This window comes from Littorina saxatilis, linkage group LG14 (genome assembly GCF_037325665.1).
Source record: "Littorina saxatilis isolate snail1 linkage group LG14, US_GU_Lsax_2.0, whole genome shotgun sequence".
NCBI classification, from domain to species: Eukaryota; Metazoa; Mollusca; class Gastropoda; order Littorinimorpha; family Littorinidae; genus Littorina; species Littorina saxatilis.
In genome coordinates, this window is record NC_090258.1 from 26,154,512 (window position 1) to 26,172,321 (window position 17,810).

The following is a 17,810-nucleotide window of genomic DNA, read 5'->3' on the forward strand; positions in this document are numbered from 1 at the left end:
TTCCTGGGTATGAAATCCCCATTTTTCATTTTTCAATAAATGTCTTTGATGACGTCATATCCGGCTTTTCGTGAAAGTTGAGGCGGCACTGTCACGCTCTCATTTTTCAACCAAATTGGTTGAAATTTTGGTCAAGTAATCTTCGACGAAGGCCGGGGTTTGGTATTGCATTTCAGCTTGGTGGCTTAAAAACTAATAAGTGAGTTTGGTCATTAAAAATCTGAAAATTGTAAAAACAAAATTTTTATAAAACGATCCAAATTTACGGACATCTTATTCTTTATCATTTTCTGATTCCAAAAATATACAAATATGTTATATTTAGATTAAAAACAAGCTCTGAAAATTAAAAATATAAAAATTATTATCAAAATTAAATTGTCCAAATCAATTTAAAAACACCTTCATCTTATTTCTTGTCGGTTCCTGATTCCAAAAACATATAGATATGATATGTTTGGATTAAAAACACGCTCAGAAAGTTAAAACGAAGAGAGGTACAGAAAAGCGTGCTATCCTTCTCAGCGCAAGTACTACCCCGCTCTTCTTGTCAATTTCACTGCCTTTGCCGTGCGCGGTGGACTGACGATGATACGAGTATACGGTCTTGCTGCGTTGCTTTGCGTTCAGTTTCATTCTGTAAGTTCGACAGCTACTTGACTAAATGTTGTATTTTCGCCTTACGCGACTTGTTGTGTGTCCGATTGGAGGGATAGTTAAAACCTAGGCCGACTGAGATATCAAGTCAGACTGTTTTTACGGGAAGAACCGTACCTTTAAAAGCACTAGGGAACAAGAGGGACAAGTACTGCAAAGAACACGGCTTTAACCTTCGCCAGTCCGGGTTATCGACTACACACGGAAGACATCCGTGGGGCCGTGCGGACCCATGCTTCTCAAAGATGCACGCTTTTCCTTCTTTGAGAAACATGGGTCCGCACGGCCCCACGATGTTTGTAGTCTAAATTTGACATTTTTTAAATGTTATCACTTCTTGCTGAAATGTTAGGACATAAGAGCTTTTTAGGTGCCTGAGGCATTCTTAAAAGCTCATTAAAAAATTCCAACTAGTTTAAGAGATATTTGCAATTAAACACCCTTCTGGGTCCACACGGACCCACGGCCACCGGCGAAGGTTCCAAGTCACACGGGTATTTGGTGGACATTTTTATCTATGCCTATACAATTTTGCCAGGAAAGACCCTTTTGTCAATCGTGGGATCTTTAACGTGCACACTCCAATGTAGTGTACACGAAGGGACATCGGTTTTTCGTCTCATCCGAAAGACTAGCACTTGAACCCAAGTGAACTATTGACCTGACCGTTTATGGAGATTTTCTGGCGAAGCTGGCAAATTTGATGAATCTAGGGAATATATTGTACCTTAATGTAGACGCTCATGCCATGATTTGATTAATCTAGGGAATATATTGTACCTTAATGTAGACGCTCACGTCATGATCTGATTCTTTCTTTCTTTATTTGGTGTTTAACGTCGTTTTCAACCGTTCAAGGTTATATCGCGACGGGGGGAAGGGGGGGGGGGGGGGGGGGGGATGGGATTGAGCCACTTGTTAGTTGTTTCTTGTTCACAAAAGCACTAATAAAAAAATTGCTCCAGGGGCTTGCAACGTAGTACAATATATGACCTTACTGGGAGAATGCAAGTTTCCAGTACAAAGGACTTAACATTTCTCACATACTGCTTGACTAAAATCTTTACAAAAATTGACTATATTCTATACAAGAAACACTTAACAAGGGTAAAAGGAGAAACAGAATCCGTTAGTCGCCTCTTACGACATGCTGGGGAGCATCGGGTAAATTCTTCCCCCTAACCCGCGGGGGGTCATGATTTGATGAATCTAGGGAATATATGAATCTAGGGAATATATTGTACCTTAATGCAGACGCTCACGCCATGATTTGATGAATCTAGGGAATATATTGTACCTTAATGTAGACGCTCACGCCATGATTTGATGAATCTAGGGAATATATTGTACCTTAATGTAGACGCTCACGCCATGATTTGATGAATCTAGGGAATATATTGTACCTTAATGTAGACGCTCACGCCATGATTTGATGAATCTAGGGAATATATTGTACCTTAATGTAGACGCTCACGCCATGATTTGATGAATCTAGGGAATATACTGATTGTACCTTAATGTAGACGCTCACGCCATGATTTGATGAATCTAGGGAATATATTGTACCTTAATGTAGACGCTCACGCCATGATTTGATGAATCTAGGGAATATATTGTACCTTAATGTAGACGCTCACGCCATGATTTGCTCGAAAACGCACCACAAGTATGGCAATTAATTCAATCAAAGTGAGCAAATGCGCTTCTGTGCGCTGCTTCTCTCTGTTGTTCGAAACAGAGAGTAGGCAAGAAACGCCGCTTGGTGCCACCAGGGCCAGCGCCCTCTATGACGCCGCGGCCGCGACATAGTAACCTCATCACGTACACAAACAAGGTAAGTAACTCAGAGTAAGTAGCCGACATTTGACAACATTTGATCCAGCATTTAAGCTTTTGCTTCTTCTTCTTCTGCGTTCGTGGGCTGAAACTTCCACGAACACTCGTGTTTTTTGCACGAGTGGAATTTTACGTGTATAACCGTTTTTTACCACGCCATTTAGGCAGCCATACGCCGTTTTCGGAGGAAGCATGCTGGGTATTTTCGTGTTTCTATAACCCACCGAACTCTGACATGGGTTACAGGATCTTTTTCGTGCGCACTTGGTCTTGTGCTTGCGTGTACACACGGGGGTGTTCGGACACCGAGGAGAGTCTGCACACAAAGTTGACTCTGAGAAATAAATCTCTCGCCGAACGTGGGGACGAACTCACGCTGACAGCGGCCAACTGGATACAAATCCAGCGCGCTACCGACTGAGCTACATCCCCGCCCATTTAAGCTTTTGCAAAGTAAAGGCAGTCCTCCGGTGCGGTAGCATTATTTGTAACGCAGACTCTTATAGTCTTATGGTATAACTTTGAAAGGGATCTGAGGGCCTTCTACTCTAAAAAGAAAGAGAGAATGCTTTATGTCCTACGGGCTAAATATGTCGCCTCTTCAGGACAAGATATGGGTTATATGATTCGAGTTTTACGCCCTCACGGCTTTTGACGAGATGTACACAAACGAATGCGTGTTTAGGCGGTATCAGCCATCTGCACTTACGGCAGAATGACCAAGATCTTTTACGTGCCATTGTGGTGACACGGGGGTGGGACGTGGCTTCCGTCTCTGGGTCTGCACATAAAGTTGACCCGTGTCCGTCCCGGCCCGAATTCGAACCTGCGACCTTCCGATCACAAGTCCAGTGCTCTACCAACTGAGCTACTGGCCGCCCCACCCCCCCCTTCCTCTCTCTCTCTCTCTCTCTCTCTCTCTCTCTCTCTCTCTCTCTCTCTCTCTCTCTCTCTCTCTCTCGATATTATCCCTTTAAATATGGACATATTGCACGAGCTGACACTAATCTGCGTGCACTAATAAGTGTGCACGTGACGAATAGAGCGACTCTCAGAAACAAATGTCACTTCCTGCAGCGCCCGGAAGTTGTCATTGATTGGACACTTAGTAAAGAAAAGCTGATAATTACTACTGTTCATTCGACACCCTTCTCTCTCTCTCTCTCTCTCTCTCTCTCTCTCTCTCTCTCTCTCTCTCTCTCTCTCTCTCTCTCTCTCTCTCTCTCTCTCTCCACTCCTACCTTTTATCGTTGTTTGCTCGGATAGTTTTTTTAATGGGACAAGTTCAGTCGGGCATTGATTATGTGTCGACGATGTAGAATTCAGCTCGGGTTCATTAAGTAAAGCCATTCATTTGCCTTAACAAACGAGCACTTAAAGAAATCTCACTGAATAGATTATTTGACAGTCGGTATTTTTAAGCTCGAAAAAATAAAATGCTTTTATTCAAAGAATTATAATTATGAACAAAGAGTAATTGGAGAGCTACGTCAACACTTGCAGAATTGGACTTTGTTAACTCAGGAATCTTGCCATTAAAAACAAGACTGGGTTATAATAAAGGCACCATCCAGAACAAATACCTGTATGAATAAATATGTGTCATTTCTTTTGAATAAAAGTTTTTTTTTAAATGTGATCGTAATAATACCATTATTTAATGTCGTTGTCTATAGTTGTAGACATTTGCCTCTGTGCTGAATGATTTTTAAAGTATAGTCCGGGAACAAAAGAAAGAATAAGATCGATGCCGAATCAGTCTTTATTCCTTTACCCCCATGGGACTCGAGACAGGAAAAATCAATAAACAAACATAGCCCTGTGCTGAGTTATGGTTGTGTCTGTTGGAGACACTTTATCGTCTGTTCATAACGCAACAAATCACAAAACAGATCGACTGCTAACGTTCCGAAATTCATAATAAAAAACCCCAAAACGTTAGGTTATTGGAACGTTCAATCTATGGCAAAACAAAACGTTGGGTTATTGGAACGTTCAATCTATGGCAAAACAAAACGTTAGGTTATTGGAACGTTCAATCTATGGCAAAACAAAACGTTAGGTTATTGGAACGTTCAATCTATGGCAAAACAAAACGTTAGGTTATTGCGATGTTTAATCTATGGCAAAACAAAACGTTAGGTTATTGGAACGTTTAATCTATGGCAAAACAAAACGTTAGGTTATTGGAACGTTTAATCTATGGCAAAACAAAACGTTAGGTTATTGGAACGTTCAATCTATGGCAAAACAAAACAGTAGGTTATTGGGACGTTTAATCTATGGCAAAACAAAACGTTAGGTTATTGGAACGTTTAATCTATGGCAAAACAAAACGTTAGGTTATTGGGACGTTTAATCTATGGCAAAACAAAACGTTAGGTTATTGGAACGTTTAATCTATGGCAAAACAAAACGTTAGGTTATTGGGACGTTTAATCTATGGCAAAACAAAACGTTAGGTTATTGGGACGTTTAATCTATGGCAAAACAAAACAGTAGGTTATTGGGACGTTTAATTTATGGCAAAACAAAACGTTAGGTTATTGGGACGTTTAATCTATGGCAAAACAAAACGTTAGGTTATTGGGACGTTTAATCTATGCCAAACAAAACGTTAGGTTATTGGGACGTTTAATCTATGGCAAAACAAAACGTTAGGTTATTGGGACGTTTAATCTATGGCAAAACAAAACAGTAGGTTATTGGGACGTTTAATCTAGGGCAAAACAAAACGTTAGGTTATTGGGACGTTTAATCTATGGCAAAACAAAACAGTAGGTTATTGGGACGTTTAATCTATGGCAAAACAAAACGTTAGGTTATTGGGACGTTTAATCTATGGCAAAACAAAACGTTAGGTTATTGGAACGTTTAATCTATGGCAAAACAAAACGTTAGGTTATTGGAACGTTCAATCTATGGCAAAACAGAACGTTAGGTTATTGGGACGTTTAATCTATGGCAAAACAAAACGTTAGGTTATTGGAACGTTTAATCTATGGCAAAACAAAACGTTAGGTTATTGGGACGTTTAATCTATGGCAAAACAAAACGTTAGGTTATTGGGATGTTTAATCTATGGCAAAACAAAACGTTAGGTTATTGGAACGTTTAATCTATGGCAAAACAAAACGTTAGGTTATTGGAACGTTCAATCTATGGCAAAACAAAACGTTAGGTTATTGGAACGTTCAATCTATGGCAAAACAAAACGTTAGGTTATTGGGACGTTTAATCTATGGCAAAACAAAACGTTAGGTTATTGGGACGTTTAATCTATGGCAAAACAAAACGTTAGGTTATTGGGACGTTTAATCTATGGCAAAACAAAACGTTAGGTTATTGGAACGTTTAATCTATGGCAAAACAAAACGTTAGGTTATTGGAACGTTTAATCTATGGCAAAACAAAACGTTAGGTTATTGGGACGTTTAATCAATGGCAAAACAAAACGTTAGGTTATTGGGACGTTTAATCTATGGCAAAACAAAACGTTAGGTTATTGGAACGTTTAATCTATGGCAAAAGAAAACGTTAGGTTATTGGAACGTTCAATCTATGGCAAAACAAAACGGTAGGTTATTGGAACGTTCAATCTATGGCAAAACAAAACGTTAGGTTATTGGGATGTTTAATCTATGGCAAAACAAAACGGTAGGTTATTGGAACGTTCAATCTATGGCAAAACAAAACGTTAGGTTATTGGAACGTTTAATCTACGGCACAACAAAACGTTATAGGTTATTGGAACGTTCAATCTATGGCAAAACAAAACGTTAGGTTATTGGAACGTTTAATCTATGGCAAAAGAAAACGTTAGGTTATTGGAACGTTTAATCTATGGCAAAACAAAACGTTAGGTTATTGGAACGTTTAATCTATGGCAAAACAAAACGGTAGGTTATTGGAACGTTCAATCTATGGCAAAACAAAACGGTAGGTTATTGGAACGTTCAATCTATGGCAAAACATAACGGGATTTTTAACTTACAATAATCTTTTTTTTCTCCGATTCAGCAAAAAAACAAATCCAACCCCTTATTCTTTTAAATCTGACGAAAAAAAGAAAAAGAAAAAACAGTGCAGATTCTATCTCCAATGACTGCTGGTGACGTGTTAGTATTGCGAATGGTTGTTGCAATTTGATTGGCTGATGGAGGTAAACCTGCGACGCAGAAACCCGTCCTCTGTTTGCGCAGTGTTTGCGTCGTTGTGTGTGCATCCGGACTAGACGTCACGTTGCGATCTCAGCTGAATGTAGGATTTATCCGAAGACTATTCTTTTTTCGGATATGTAATTCGGCTCAGCGTGTGATGTTTGAAAGGTGTATCACTAAGCAAGGTAAGCATAACATGCCTAACATTATAACTTCAAAACCAAACAAGCAAACACACAGACAATAATAAACAAATATACACAACAAACGAACAAACAGACAAACAAACAAACGAACACAAAAATACCACTTTTTTGATAAAAACAGATTTTGTTTTTAAAGCTACTGGGTTAGAAGGCAAATTAGGGTGAAAATGTTTGATGATTTAAATAATTCCTTAGCATTTGAAGATAGAAAGGAAGCACGGTGATATGTTGTTGTGGTTGTTGTTGTTGTTGTTGTTGTTGTTGTTCGTCGTCGTCGTCGTCATCGTCACCATCATCGTTACCATCATCGTCATCATCACCACCATCCTCATCATCATCCTCGTCGTCGTCGTCGTCATCATCATCATCATCATCATCATCATCATCATCATCATAGCTACAAGTACATTTTTCGATCTTTGATGGCCAAACTGATTTTTGTAAAATAGGTTTTCTCTTCCATTTATTACTGATTGTTTGAGTGATTGTTAGCTTCATTATTTGTCTGTTTCCCAGGTACACCGAGGAATTGTGTCGTGAACTGTGCAACTGACCATGGCCCGGGGGATAGCGGCGTCACTGCAGCTGACGATGATGGTGATTGTATTCCACGCGTCGTGCTCTGACGGCAAGTTAGCATCATCGTTCCCATTTCCATTGGTCCCTGCCATTACGTATCATTTAATAACATCTTAATTCATAACGTAAACCTGCAAAAACTTGAGTGAACGTGGGAGTTTCAGCCCGTGAAGGAAGAAGAAAAAGAAGATAACTTAAAGAAGCACAGAACCGATCAGCGTTATATTATCTCGCTGTGGTGTGAAGAGACAGCTGTCAATTATTATGTGAACGTGAATATGGACATTAGTGTTCTTTTCTTATCTTATCTTATTGTAACACGGAATGACAACAACAACAAAAGAAGAAGAACAAGTCGCGTAAGGCGAAATTACTACATTTAGTCAAGCTGTGGAACTCACAGAATGAAACTGAACGCACTGCATTTTTTTCACAATGACCGTAGTTCGCCGCTAGTGCAAAAGGCATTGAAAGTGACGAGCCTATTTAGCGCGGTTGCGCTGTGCTGCATATAGCACGCTTTACGGTACCTCTCTTCGTTTTAACTTTCTGAGCGTGTTTTTAATCCAAACATATCATATCTATATGTTTTTGGAATCAGGAACCGACAAGGAATAAGATGAAATTGTTTTTAAAACGATTTCGGAAATTTAATTTTAATCATAATTTTTATATTTTTAATTTTCAGAGCTTGTTTTTAATCCGAATATAACATATTTATATGTTTTTGGAATCAGAACATGATGAAGAATAAAATAACAGTAATTTTGGATCGTTTTATAAAAAAATAATTTTAATTACAATTTTCAGATTTTTAATGACCAAAGTCATTAATTAATTTTTAAGCCTCCATGCTGAAATGCAATACCGAAGTCCGGCCTTCGTCGAAGATTGCTTGGCCAAAATTGCAATCAATTTGATTGAAAAATGAAGGTGTGACAGTGCCGCCTCAACTTTTACAAAAAGCCGGATATGACGTCATAAAAGACATTTCTCGAAAAAAAAAAGTCTAGGGATATCATACCCAGGAACTCTCATGTAAAATTTCATAAAGATCGGTCCAGTAGTTTACTCTGAATCGCTCTACACACACACACGCACACACACGCACAGACACACAGACACACAGACACACAGACACAGACACACACACACACACACACACACACACACACCACGACCCTCGTCTCGATTCCCCTTCTATGTTAAAACATTTAGTCAAAACTTGACTAAATGTAAAAAGGAGAAAGAACAACAACAACAACAAACATTACATGACAGAATAAATTGATCATTTGTCATAAATATTTATAACATGACAACACAGACATAAACGCACACATACACTAACATCCTTCCGTAGATTTTGAGACAGACGAAAGCTAATATTTATGTGATCACCAACTTCAAAGCTCATAGGCGGTAAAAAATGTATTAAAAAAAATGGATGCAAAGTTTTTAAAAAGAAGTGAAGCATAGGAACCTCCTCCCCCTGAACAAAACTAGCCATCTTGTTTTTCAGTCAGCACAATTAGTAGCCAATTGAAAGACACAAGATATCGATAAAAAACACACACACACACACACATTTATTTTATTTACGAGGATTTATATCGCGCACGTATCTCACCACACAAGGCGACTCAAGGCGCATGTTACCTATTAATGCCGTGTGAGATGGAATTTTTTACACAATATATCACGCATTCACATCGGCCAGTAGATCAACAGCCTATAGGCGCTGCATCCACCTTTCACGGCCTATTATTCCAGGTCACACGGGTATTTTGGTGGACATTTATATCTACGCCTGTACAATTTTTCCAGGAAAGACCCTTTTGTCAATCGTGGGATCTTAACGTGCATACCCCAATGTAGTGTACACGAAGGGACCTCGGTTTATCGTCTCATCCGAAAGACTAGCACTTGAACCCACCACCTAGGTTAGGAAAGGGGGGAGAAAATTGCTAACGCCCTGACCCAGGGTCGAACTCGCAACCTCTCGCTTCCGAGCGCAAGTGCGTTACCACTCGGCCACCCAGTCCTGATCAAGTCAAATCAAAATCAAATCAAAACAAATCAAGTCTCTTATACGCTAGCTCTCTCTTTCGAAGTGACATCTCAGACATCAAAAGCAAAAGAATTCTGTCACTTCTTCCATATGCCTCTCGAGGAAGTGACAAAGAATTTCGAGAACGAAGTTTGTGTCAGCGACTTCAACATATCAGCAGTAGTAAATCAATCGTAAGGTCACCACCAGGCTGTGCATGCATCGGTGTCGTATAGCATTAACGGGTGAAAACATTAATGCCTGCAACTTCACAGATCAAAGCATTGTGATGCTTAATCGAAAATGAGAAATGATTGGCGAAAAAAGCTAGCCGGTCCTGCGGCATCAGACATGAATATTCAAATACCATAGAAACCCTGACTGTTATGCAAAATACTTTGACTGAAGTTAATGTTTCTGTTAACGACTTTTGGTGCTCATTAAAGACACACTCTTTCGCGTAAAAACAGTTCGGATTACTATCTCAGATCCGCATGGGCTTTTACATGGGAAAAGGCCATCCCACCAGTTGGACACTTACCAAAAATCAACGGCCTGGGTGGTCTTTGTGAGGAAGATTTTTGACGATGTCATTTCACAAAACACAAGATGAGGAATCTGTGAAATGAACTTCCTACACAAAGCTCTCACTCTGCACAAGAAGAAAGCAGGATGCTGCTTGTTGGTATGTGTCCAAGCGGAGGGCTATTCCTGTACCATGTAAAGGTACGTGTCCAAGCGGAGGGCTATTCCTGTACCATGTAAAGGTACGTGTCCAAGCGGAGGGCTATTCCTGTACCATGTAAAGGTATGTGTCCAAGCGGAGGGCTATTCCTGTACCATGTAAAAGCCTGGCCAGATCGGAGATGTTTTTACAGGAAGGATTGTGCACCACAGCGTGCATCCTCAACTCAGATCAAAATGAGTTACTTCCCTTCGGGTCTCATTTATCCCTGAGACATGAATAGGAACAAGAGACTGCAGGTGAGAATAACCAGAACAAATAACAATTACAATGTACTCACCGGTACGAGAAACACTTGACGAACAATTACAATGTACTCACCAGTACGAGAAACGCTTGACGAACAATTACAATGTACTCACCGGTACGAGAAACACTTGACGAACAATTACAATGTACTCACCGGTACGAGAAACGCTTGACGAACAATTACAATGTACTCACCGGTACGAGAAACACTTGACGAACAATTACAATGTACTCACCAGTACAAGAAACACTTGACGAACAATTACAATGTACTCACCGGTACGAGAAACACTTGACGAACAATTAAAATGTACTCACCAGTACGAGAAACGCTTGACGAACAATTAAAATGTACTCACCAGTACGAGAAACGCTTGACGAACAATTAAAATGTACTCACCGGTACGAGAAACACTTGACGAACAATTAAAATGTACTCACCAGTACGAGAAACGCTTGACGAACAATTAAAATGTACTCACCAGTACGAGAAACGCTTGACGAACAATTAAAATGTACTCACCAGTACGAGAAACACTTGACGAACAATTACAATGTACTCACCAGTACGAGAAACACTTGACGAACAATTACAATGTACTCACCGGTACGAGAAACACTTGACGAACAATTACAATGTACTCACCGGTACGAGAAACACTTGACGAACAATTACAATGTACTCACCAGTACGAGAAACGCTTGACGAACAATTACAATGTACTCACCGGTACGAGAAACACTTGACGAACAATTACAATGTACTCACCGGTACGAGAAACACTTGACGAACAATTAAAATGTACTCACCAGTACGAGAAACGCTTGACGAACAATTAAAATGTACTCACCAGTACGAGAAACGCTTGACGAACAATCAAAATGTACTCACCAGTACGAGAAACACTTGACGAACAATAAAAATGTACTCACCGGTACGAGAAACACTTGACGAACAATAAAAATGTACTCACCGGTACGAGAAACACTTGACGAACAATTAAAATGTACTCACCGGTACGAGAAACACTTGACGAACAATTAAAATGTACTCACAGGTACGAGAAACACTTGACGAACAATTACAATGTACTCACCGGTACGAAAAACACTTGACGAACAATTAAAATGTACTCACAGGTACGAGAAACACTTGACGAACAATTAAAATGTACTCACCAGTACGAGAAACACTTGACGAACAATTAAAATGTACTCACCGGTACGAGAAACACTTGACGAACAATTACAATGTACTCACAGGTACGAGAAACACTTGACGAACAATTACAATGTACTCACCGGTACGAGAAACACTTGACGAACAATTACAATGTACTCACCGGTACGAGAAACACTTGACGAACAATTACAATGTACTCACCGGTACGAGAAACACTTGACGAACAATTACAATGTACTCACCAGTGCGAGAAACACTTGACGAACAATTAAAATGTACTCACAGGTACGAGAAACACTTGACGAACAATTACAATGTACTCACCAGTACGAGAAACACTTGACGAACAATTACAATGTACTCACCGGTTACGAGAAACACTTGACGAACAATTACAATGTACTCACCGGTACGAGAAACGCTTGACGAACAGTTACAATGTACTCACCAGTACGAGAAACACTTGACGAACAATAAAAACATGAGCGATAGCGTGAACCGATGATTATCAGAATGCACAGCGAGGTCATGCAATGCTGTTCGGTTCTGTGCTTGTGTGGTAAGTTATCTTCTTCTTCTTCTTCGTTCATGGGCTGAAACTCCCACGTTCACTCATGTATTTGCAGGAAGGATTATTGTGCCTTTAAATAACTGAACACAACGTTGGACATATCATGCATGTAAGTACATTCATTTGTGCTAAAAACCACGTTCGCTAGTTCACTTTGTAAGTCCAAATGGCCTCAATTTAGGCAACAAACAACCACATAAAAAGGTGTGAAAATAGTGCAAAGTTTTGCAAGTTAAGCAAGCAAGGAAAACGAATCAGATAACAAACAACAAGTCGCGTAAGGCGAAAATACAACATTTAGTCAAGTAGCTGTACCGAACTCACAGAATGAAACTGAACGCAATGCAACGCAGCAAGACCGTATACTCGTAGCATCGTCAGTCCACCGCTCATGGCAAAGGCAGTGAAATTGACAAGAAGAGCGGGGTAGTAGTTGCGCTGAGAAGGATAGCACGCTTTTCTGTACCTCTCTTCGTTTTAACATTCTGAGCGTGTTTTCAATCCAAACATATCATATCTATATGTTTTTTGAATCAGGAACCGACAAGGCATAAGATGAAAGTGTTTTCAAATTGATTTCGAAAATTTAATTTTGATCATAATTTTTATATTTTTAATTTTCAGAGCTTGTTTTTAATCCAAATATAACATATTTATATGTTTTTGGAATTAGAAAATGATGGAAAATAAGATGAACGTAAATTTGGATCGTTTTATAAAAAGAATATTTTTTTTTACAATTTTTAGATTTTTAATGACCAAAGTCATTAATTAATTTTTAAGCCACCAAGCTGAAATGCAATACCGAAGTCCGGGCTTCGTCGGAGATTACTGGACCAAAATTTCAACCAATTTGGTTAAAAAATGAGAGCGTGACAGTGCCGTTTCAACTTTCACGAAAAGCCGGATATGACGTCATCAAAGACATTTATCAAAAAAATGGAAAAAAAATGTCTGAGGATATCATATCCAGGAACTCTCATGTCAAATTTCATAAAGATCGGTCCAGTAGTTTAGTCTGAATCGCTCTACACACACACACACACAGACAGACACACACACACACACATACACCACGACCCTCGTCTCGATTCCCCCCTCTATGTGAAAACATTTAGTCAAAACTTGGGGGGGGGGGGGGGGGGTTTGCCCAGTCGGTAGAGGCGCTGGCTTTAAAACCGGTTGTTACTATCAGCGTGGGTTCAACCCCCAAGTTCGGCGCGGGATGTGTGTCCCAGAGTCAACTTTGTGCAGACTCTCCTCGGTGTCCGAACACCCCCGTGTGCACGCATGCGCACGATAAAGATCCCAGGGTCACAGCGAAAGCCTCAGGCCTTGGAAACACGAATACATGCATGCAAAAATATGAAGCTCGGGTGTCCGTTCGGCCAACAGCCAATAAAGTAACCATTTCAGCACTGACCCAAGACGACCCAACCCGGTCCCTAGCCCATTTCAGGTCTCCTCTAGCAGCCGGCAGCCAGCTGTCTACATCCCCCCCCCCCCCCCTGCATTTTTATTTTTTATTTTCATACAAAGCCGGGTTTTCCCGTGTAACATGCCCCAAATGGCTTTGCCGTGAGGGCGTAAAACTTACATTTTCTCTCAGTCAAAACTTGACTAAATGTAAAAATGAACAACAAAATCAGTTGAAAATTTTCAGCGATACATTGTTGACCTAAAAATCGGCCATGACCGGCCTTTGATGGTACATTTATATCAGAACAATATAGTAGGTACGGTATTTGTTTTTTTATCCATTTATTTTTTCCTTTGTTTTGTTTTCTTGTGTATGCAAATTTCTATCATTCATTATGTTTTCTTTAAATTTTGTCTGGCTTCTCTTATTATTCTGCAACAAAACAGAACTAGACAATGAAGCAACCGTGTTTTTTTCGAATTCCTGAACTTTCCATTTTTAATCACTCTCCATAAAGATAAAGGCATGATTGTTTGAGTGTTTTTTGTTTGTTTGATTTGTTCTCAATGAACCTGATTATCCAGTTTGTACATTTTATCAACCCACATGTTTTTGTTTATTCTTAAACTTTCTAAATCCGCAATGATTTGATTTTTTAGTTTGCAACTTTTTCAACCTACATGATTGCACAGTTGAACACTCTCTCAATCCTCATGATTGTTTATGTGTTCTCAATACACATGATTGTTTACTTTGACACTTTGCTCAATCCACAGCGACCAGCAGCACGTGCAGTCACGTGACACAATACGTCACCACCTTCCTGGCTCCCGGTACGCCCATAGTGACGTCATCGTCTGACCTACTTCTCCGCATCTACGTCAGCAACCCTAAAGCCGCACCCCCTGTCAACATCACAGTGGACCCGTCCAATTTGACCTTTACCTTGGAGCCCGGAGACGACACGCACGGCATTGTGTTCGATGGATCCGCGGCTCTGGTCGGGTCCAAAAAGCAGACAGGGGCGGTTGTGGTGGTGTTGACAGCTTGCAGCGCGTTTCCAACCGGTGTGGTTGTTCACGGCAGTTTCAAGACGAAGAAATTCAGCAATAACACTGTCGCCGCTTTCACTGTGCTGCCAGTGACGTCCCTTGGGAAGGATTACGTCACAGTGACGCACTGTGAACAGAATCATTGCTTTTTCGGCATCGTCGCCACGCAGAACCAGACGCACGTCAACGTCACGCTGCGATTGCGTCATTCTAATGACGTCACGATCACTCCGTCGCTGACCTACGCCGGCGTGACCTATGAGGACGGTGAAGTCATACATGAAGTTCTTGAGCCGTTTCAGGCCATGCAGGTTCTGTGCTACGTCTGCGACATGTCAGGAAGTCGTGTCACCGCGTCGTTTCCCGTCGCCGTGCTATCTGGGGGAGAGTTCACCACGGTAGGTAACTCAAGCACTTCTCAGGACACCGTGTTAGAGTTCCTCCCCCCTACACGCTCACTAGGCACGCTTCACGTGGTTGCCATAGACACAGAAAGCAGCGGGACGGTGAAGGTGGTGGCGGTGCACGCAGGGACACTAATCTCAATCCCAGCTCTCAGCAATGACAACTACACGGCTGATGACGCCGGAGAATCTTGGACGCTGACGCTGCCGGAAAACAGGGTCCATTCTACAGTGCTGACAACCACTCTTCCCGTGCTAGTGACGCTCCTCATCAGCCACAGCTATGACGTATCGGATGACGTCAGAATGACTCTTCTGACGCCCGTGTCGCAGTGGAGCAAGGAGACTACCTACGAAGCAGTACACTTCTTCAACTTTGAACCAGTCAATCTCGTTCTCGTGGCAGACTTCACCGACCTGTCAGACTGCATCAAGATCGACGATGAACTTGTGTCCGACATTGATGAAACCACGCCGCTTTTCAACCCTGTGGATGGGTGGGGAGAGATGAGCGTTGTGCGCGTGGCTCGTGAGACAGGTTTCCATCACTTCAGGCTGTGGTGTGACAGTGACAGCGACTCTTGTGGCGGGCGCACGTGCAAACCGTTTTGGGGCTACATGCAGGGCATGAAGAACACCCATGACCGGGGCTGGGCCTTGCCGCTTGGCACCTTCAGTGAACGAGGCCAACAGGTAAGAGATTCTTCTTCTTCGTTCGTGGGCTGAAACTCCCATGGCTTTTACGTGTATGATCGTTTTTACCCCGCCATTGGTTTAAAGGTCCTTGTCTACATTTCTATACCGAAATCGTCATTTGACCATTAAAATGCAGAGTTTATTATCTACAAATATCAACAATACACCCCCTTTCGATCAGGAAAGACGAAGCCAGTGTAGCCGTTTGAAAATTCATTGTAGTATTCCAGCGTAGTACTCATAGTAGGATATCCTTATTTGGAAAATGCCAAGCGCAAAACTCCTCTCAAATCCCGTGCATTTCGTGCGTTTAAAAAAAAGCGTGGACAGCGCTCCAGTGTCAAACTGTTGCTGCACTTGTTTGGGCGTGGCTATAAGCATAGTGACATGAATTTGATTGGTCAGTATTTTTAGGCAAAGCACATGTTCTCAGCAAACAGAAAACAAAATATTGGAAGCGTGAGTCACGCTACCCAAAAATAAAATCTTTGTTTACATATATTTTCTTTTCTATAACTTTTTTCCCCATGGTTGATTCATCATCTGACATAACTTTTTAGCGAAATCTAACCATAAGATTATTGAAAAAAAGCAAAAATGTAGACGACCACCTTTAAACACAATCTTATTCAAAATACATGACATGAAACAATTGACAAAAATGCAGCTAGGACACGAACTCAAGCAGATGCTTATTTGACGTGACCATAACAATGCTAAGTTACACAAGTTTTCATGATGGTGGACAACACAATTATTAACCAGAAGAACAAAATGTAGGAGGGGGTATCAGTGGGGAACTTAATCAAAACCCCGCCTTGAGTCGCCTTGTGGTGAGATATGTGCGCGTTATAAATTCTCGTATTATTATTATTACACCCCCGGTATAGGGGTGTGTATAGGTTTCGGTCGATGTGTTTGTTTGTTTGTGTGTTTGTTTGTTTGTATGTTTGTATGTTTGTGTGTTTGTTTGTGTTCGCAAGTAGATCTCAAGAATGAACGGACCGATCGTCACCAAACTTGGTGAACAGGTTCTATACATTCCTGAGACGGTCCTTACAAAAATTGGGACCAGTCAAACACACGGTTAGGGAGTTATTGGTGGATTTTGGTTTTTTGGGGGATCAACTACGGCATAACTCTTCCTTATCTTCTCCATGTTTTCAGCGTTTACCTCCCTTCCTTCGTATGGTGCACTATGTATGAGGGGGCATCTTCGGATATTCCCGGCGTTCTGTTACTATTTTTAGAAGGTCACCGCAGTGTCCAGAACGTAAATTGGACCCGTAAATTATCCTCACTGTAAAAGTGCAAAGGTCGAATCAATTTATAGCCACGCGAAAAATACACTGTCATCTATCTCTCTATATATACGGCTTCTCTGTGTTTGTGTGTGTGTGTGTGTGTGTGTGTGTGTGTCTCTCTCTCTATGTGGGCAACACCTGGGGATTGTTCAGTTTTGTTTGTGATGTGGTCTGGCGGCTTTTGTGTATTTGTATTTGCCAAGCAGTTGTCCGTGACGGATATGAAAGCTGTTAAAACCACTTTTTAACCTATTTTAAATCTGCCCTTTAACTTACCTTCTTTGTGCGTGTTAAAATGGCTGAACAAGGTGAAAGCGGTCACGGATTTATCATATTACAGTGGAACTGTCGCTCTATCAACTCTAACTTCTCTCAGCTATATAATTATATATCAAATCACTCTGCTGACATCTTAGTTATCCAGTCAGTCAAGAGAAAACGCTCCCTACTGCCTTCTATAGATGGTTTTGACTTCCCTCCCATAGTAGAGCAAAAGGGCTCAGGGCAACTCATTCAAACAGCTATTTATCTAAAGTCTTCCTTAAATTACAAACCCTTTGCACCTCTCATCCCTAGTTCAGAAAATCTCAGTACATGTGCTGTTGAAATCGAAATAAAAGGATCCAAAAACCTCAACATAGTTAACATATATTACCCCCACGGGTGTAATAAAAAAGGAACTACCGACTGGCTAAAAT

General features: G+C 40.9%; 1 protein-coding gene across 1 annotated transcript; it reads left to right on the forward strand.

The window, feature by feature from the left end:
• The first annotated feature begins 12,178 nt into the window (after nt 1-12,178).
• Nucleotides 12,179-15,838, forward strand: LOC138946751 (uncharacterized). The gene is made up of 2 exons (XM_070318154.1): nt 12,179-12,224; nt 14,433-15,838. The coding sequence occupies exons 1-2, from the start codon at nt 12,179-12,181 to the stop codon at nt 15,836-15,838; spliced, it is 1,452 nt and encodes a 483-aa protein (XP_070174255.1).
• Nucleotides 15,839-17,810: the final 1,972 nt, after the last annotated feature.

Excerpts from the sequence above, each read along its gene's own strand:
- LOC138946751 (XM_070318154.1), top strand. The coding sequence starts at position 12,179 with ATGCACAGCGAGGTCATGCAATGCTGTTCGGTTCTGTGCTTGTGTG. Across the intron at positions 12,225-14,432 it reads TTCGGTTCTGTGCTTGTGTG|CGACCAGCAGCACGTGCAGT; the intron begins GTAAGTTATCTT and ends CTCAATCCACAG.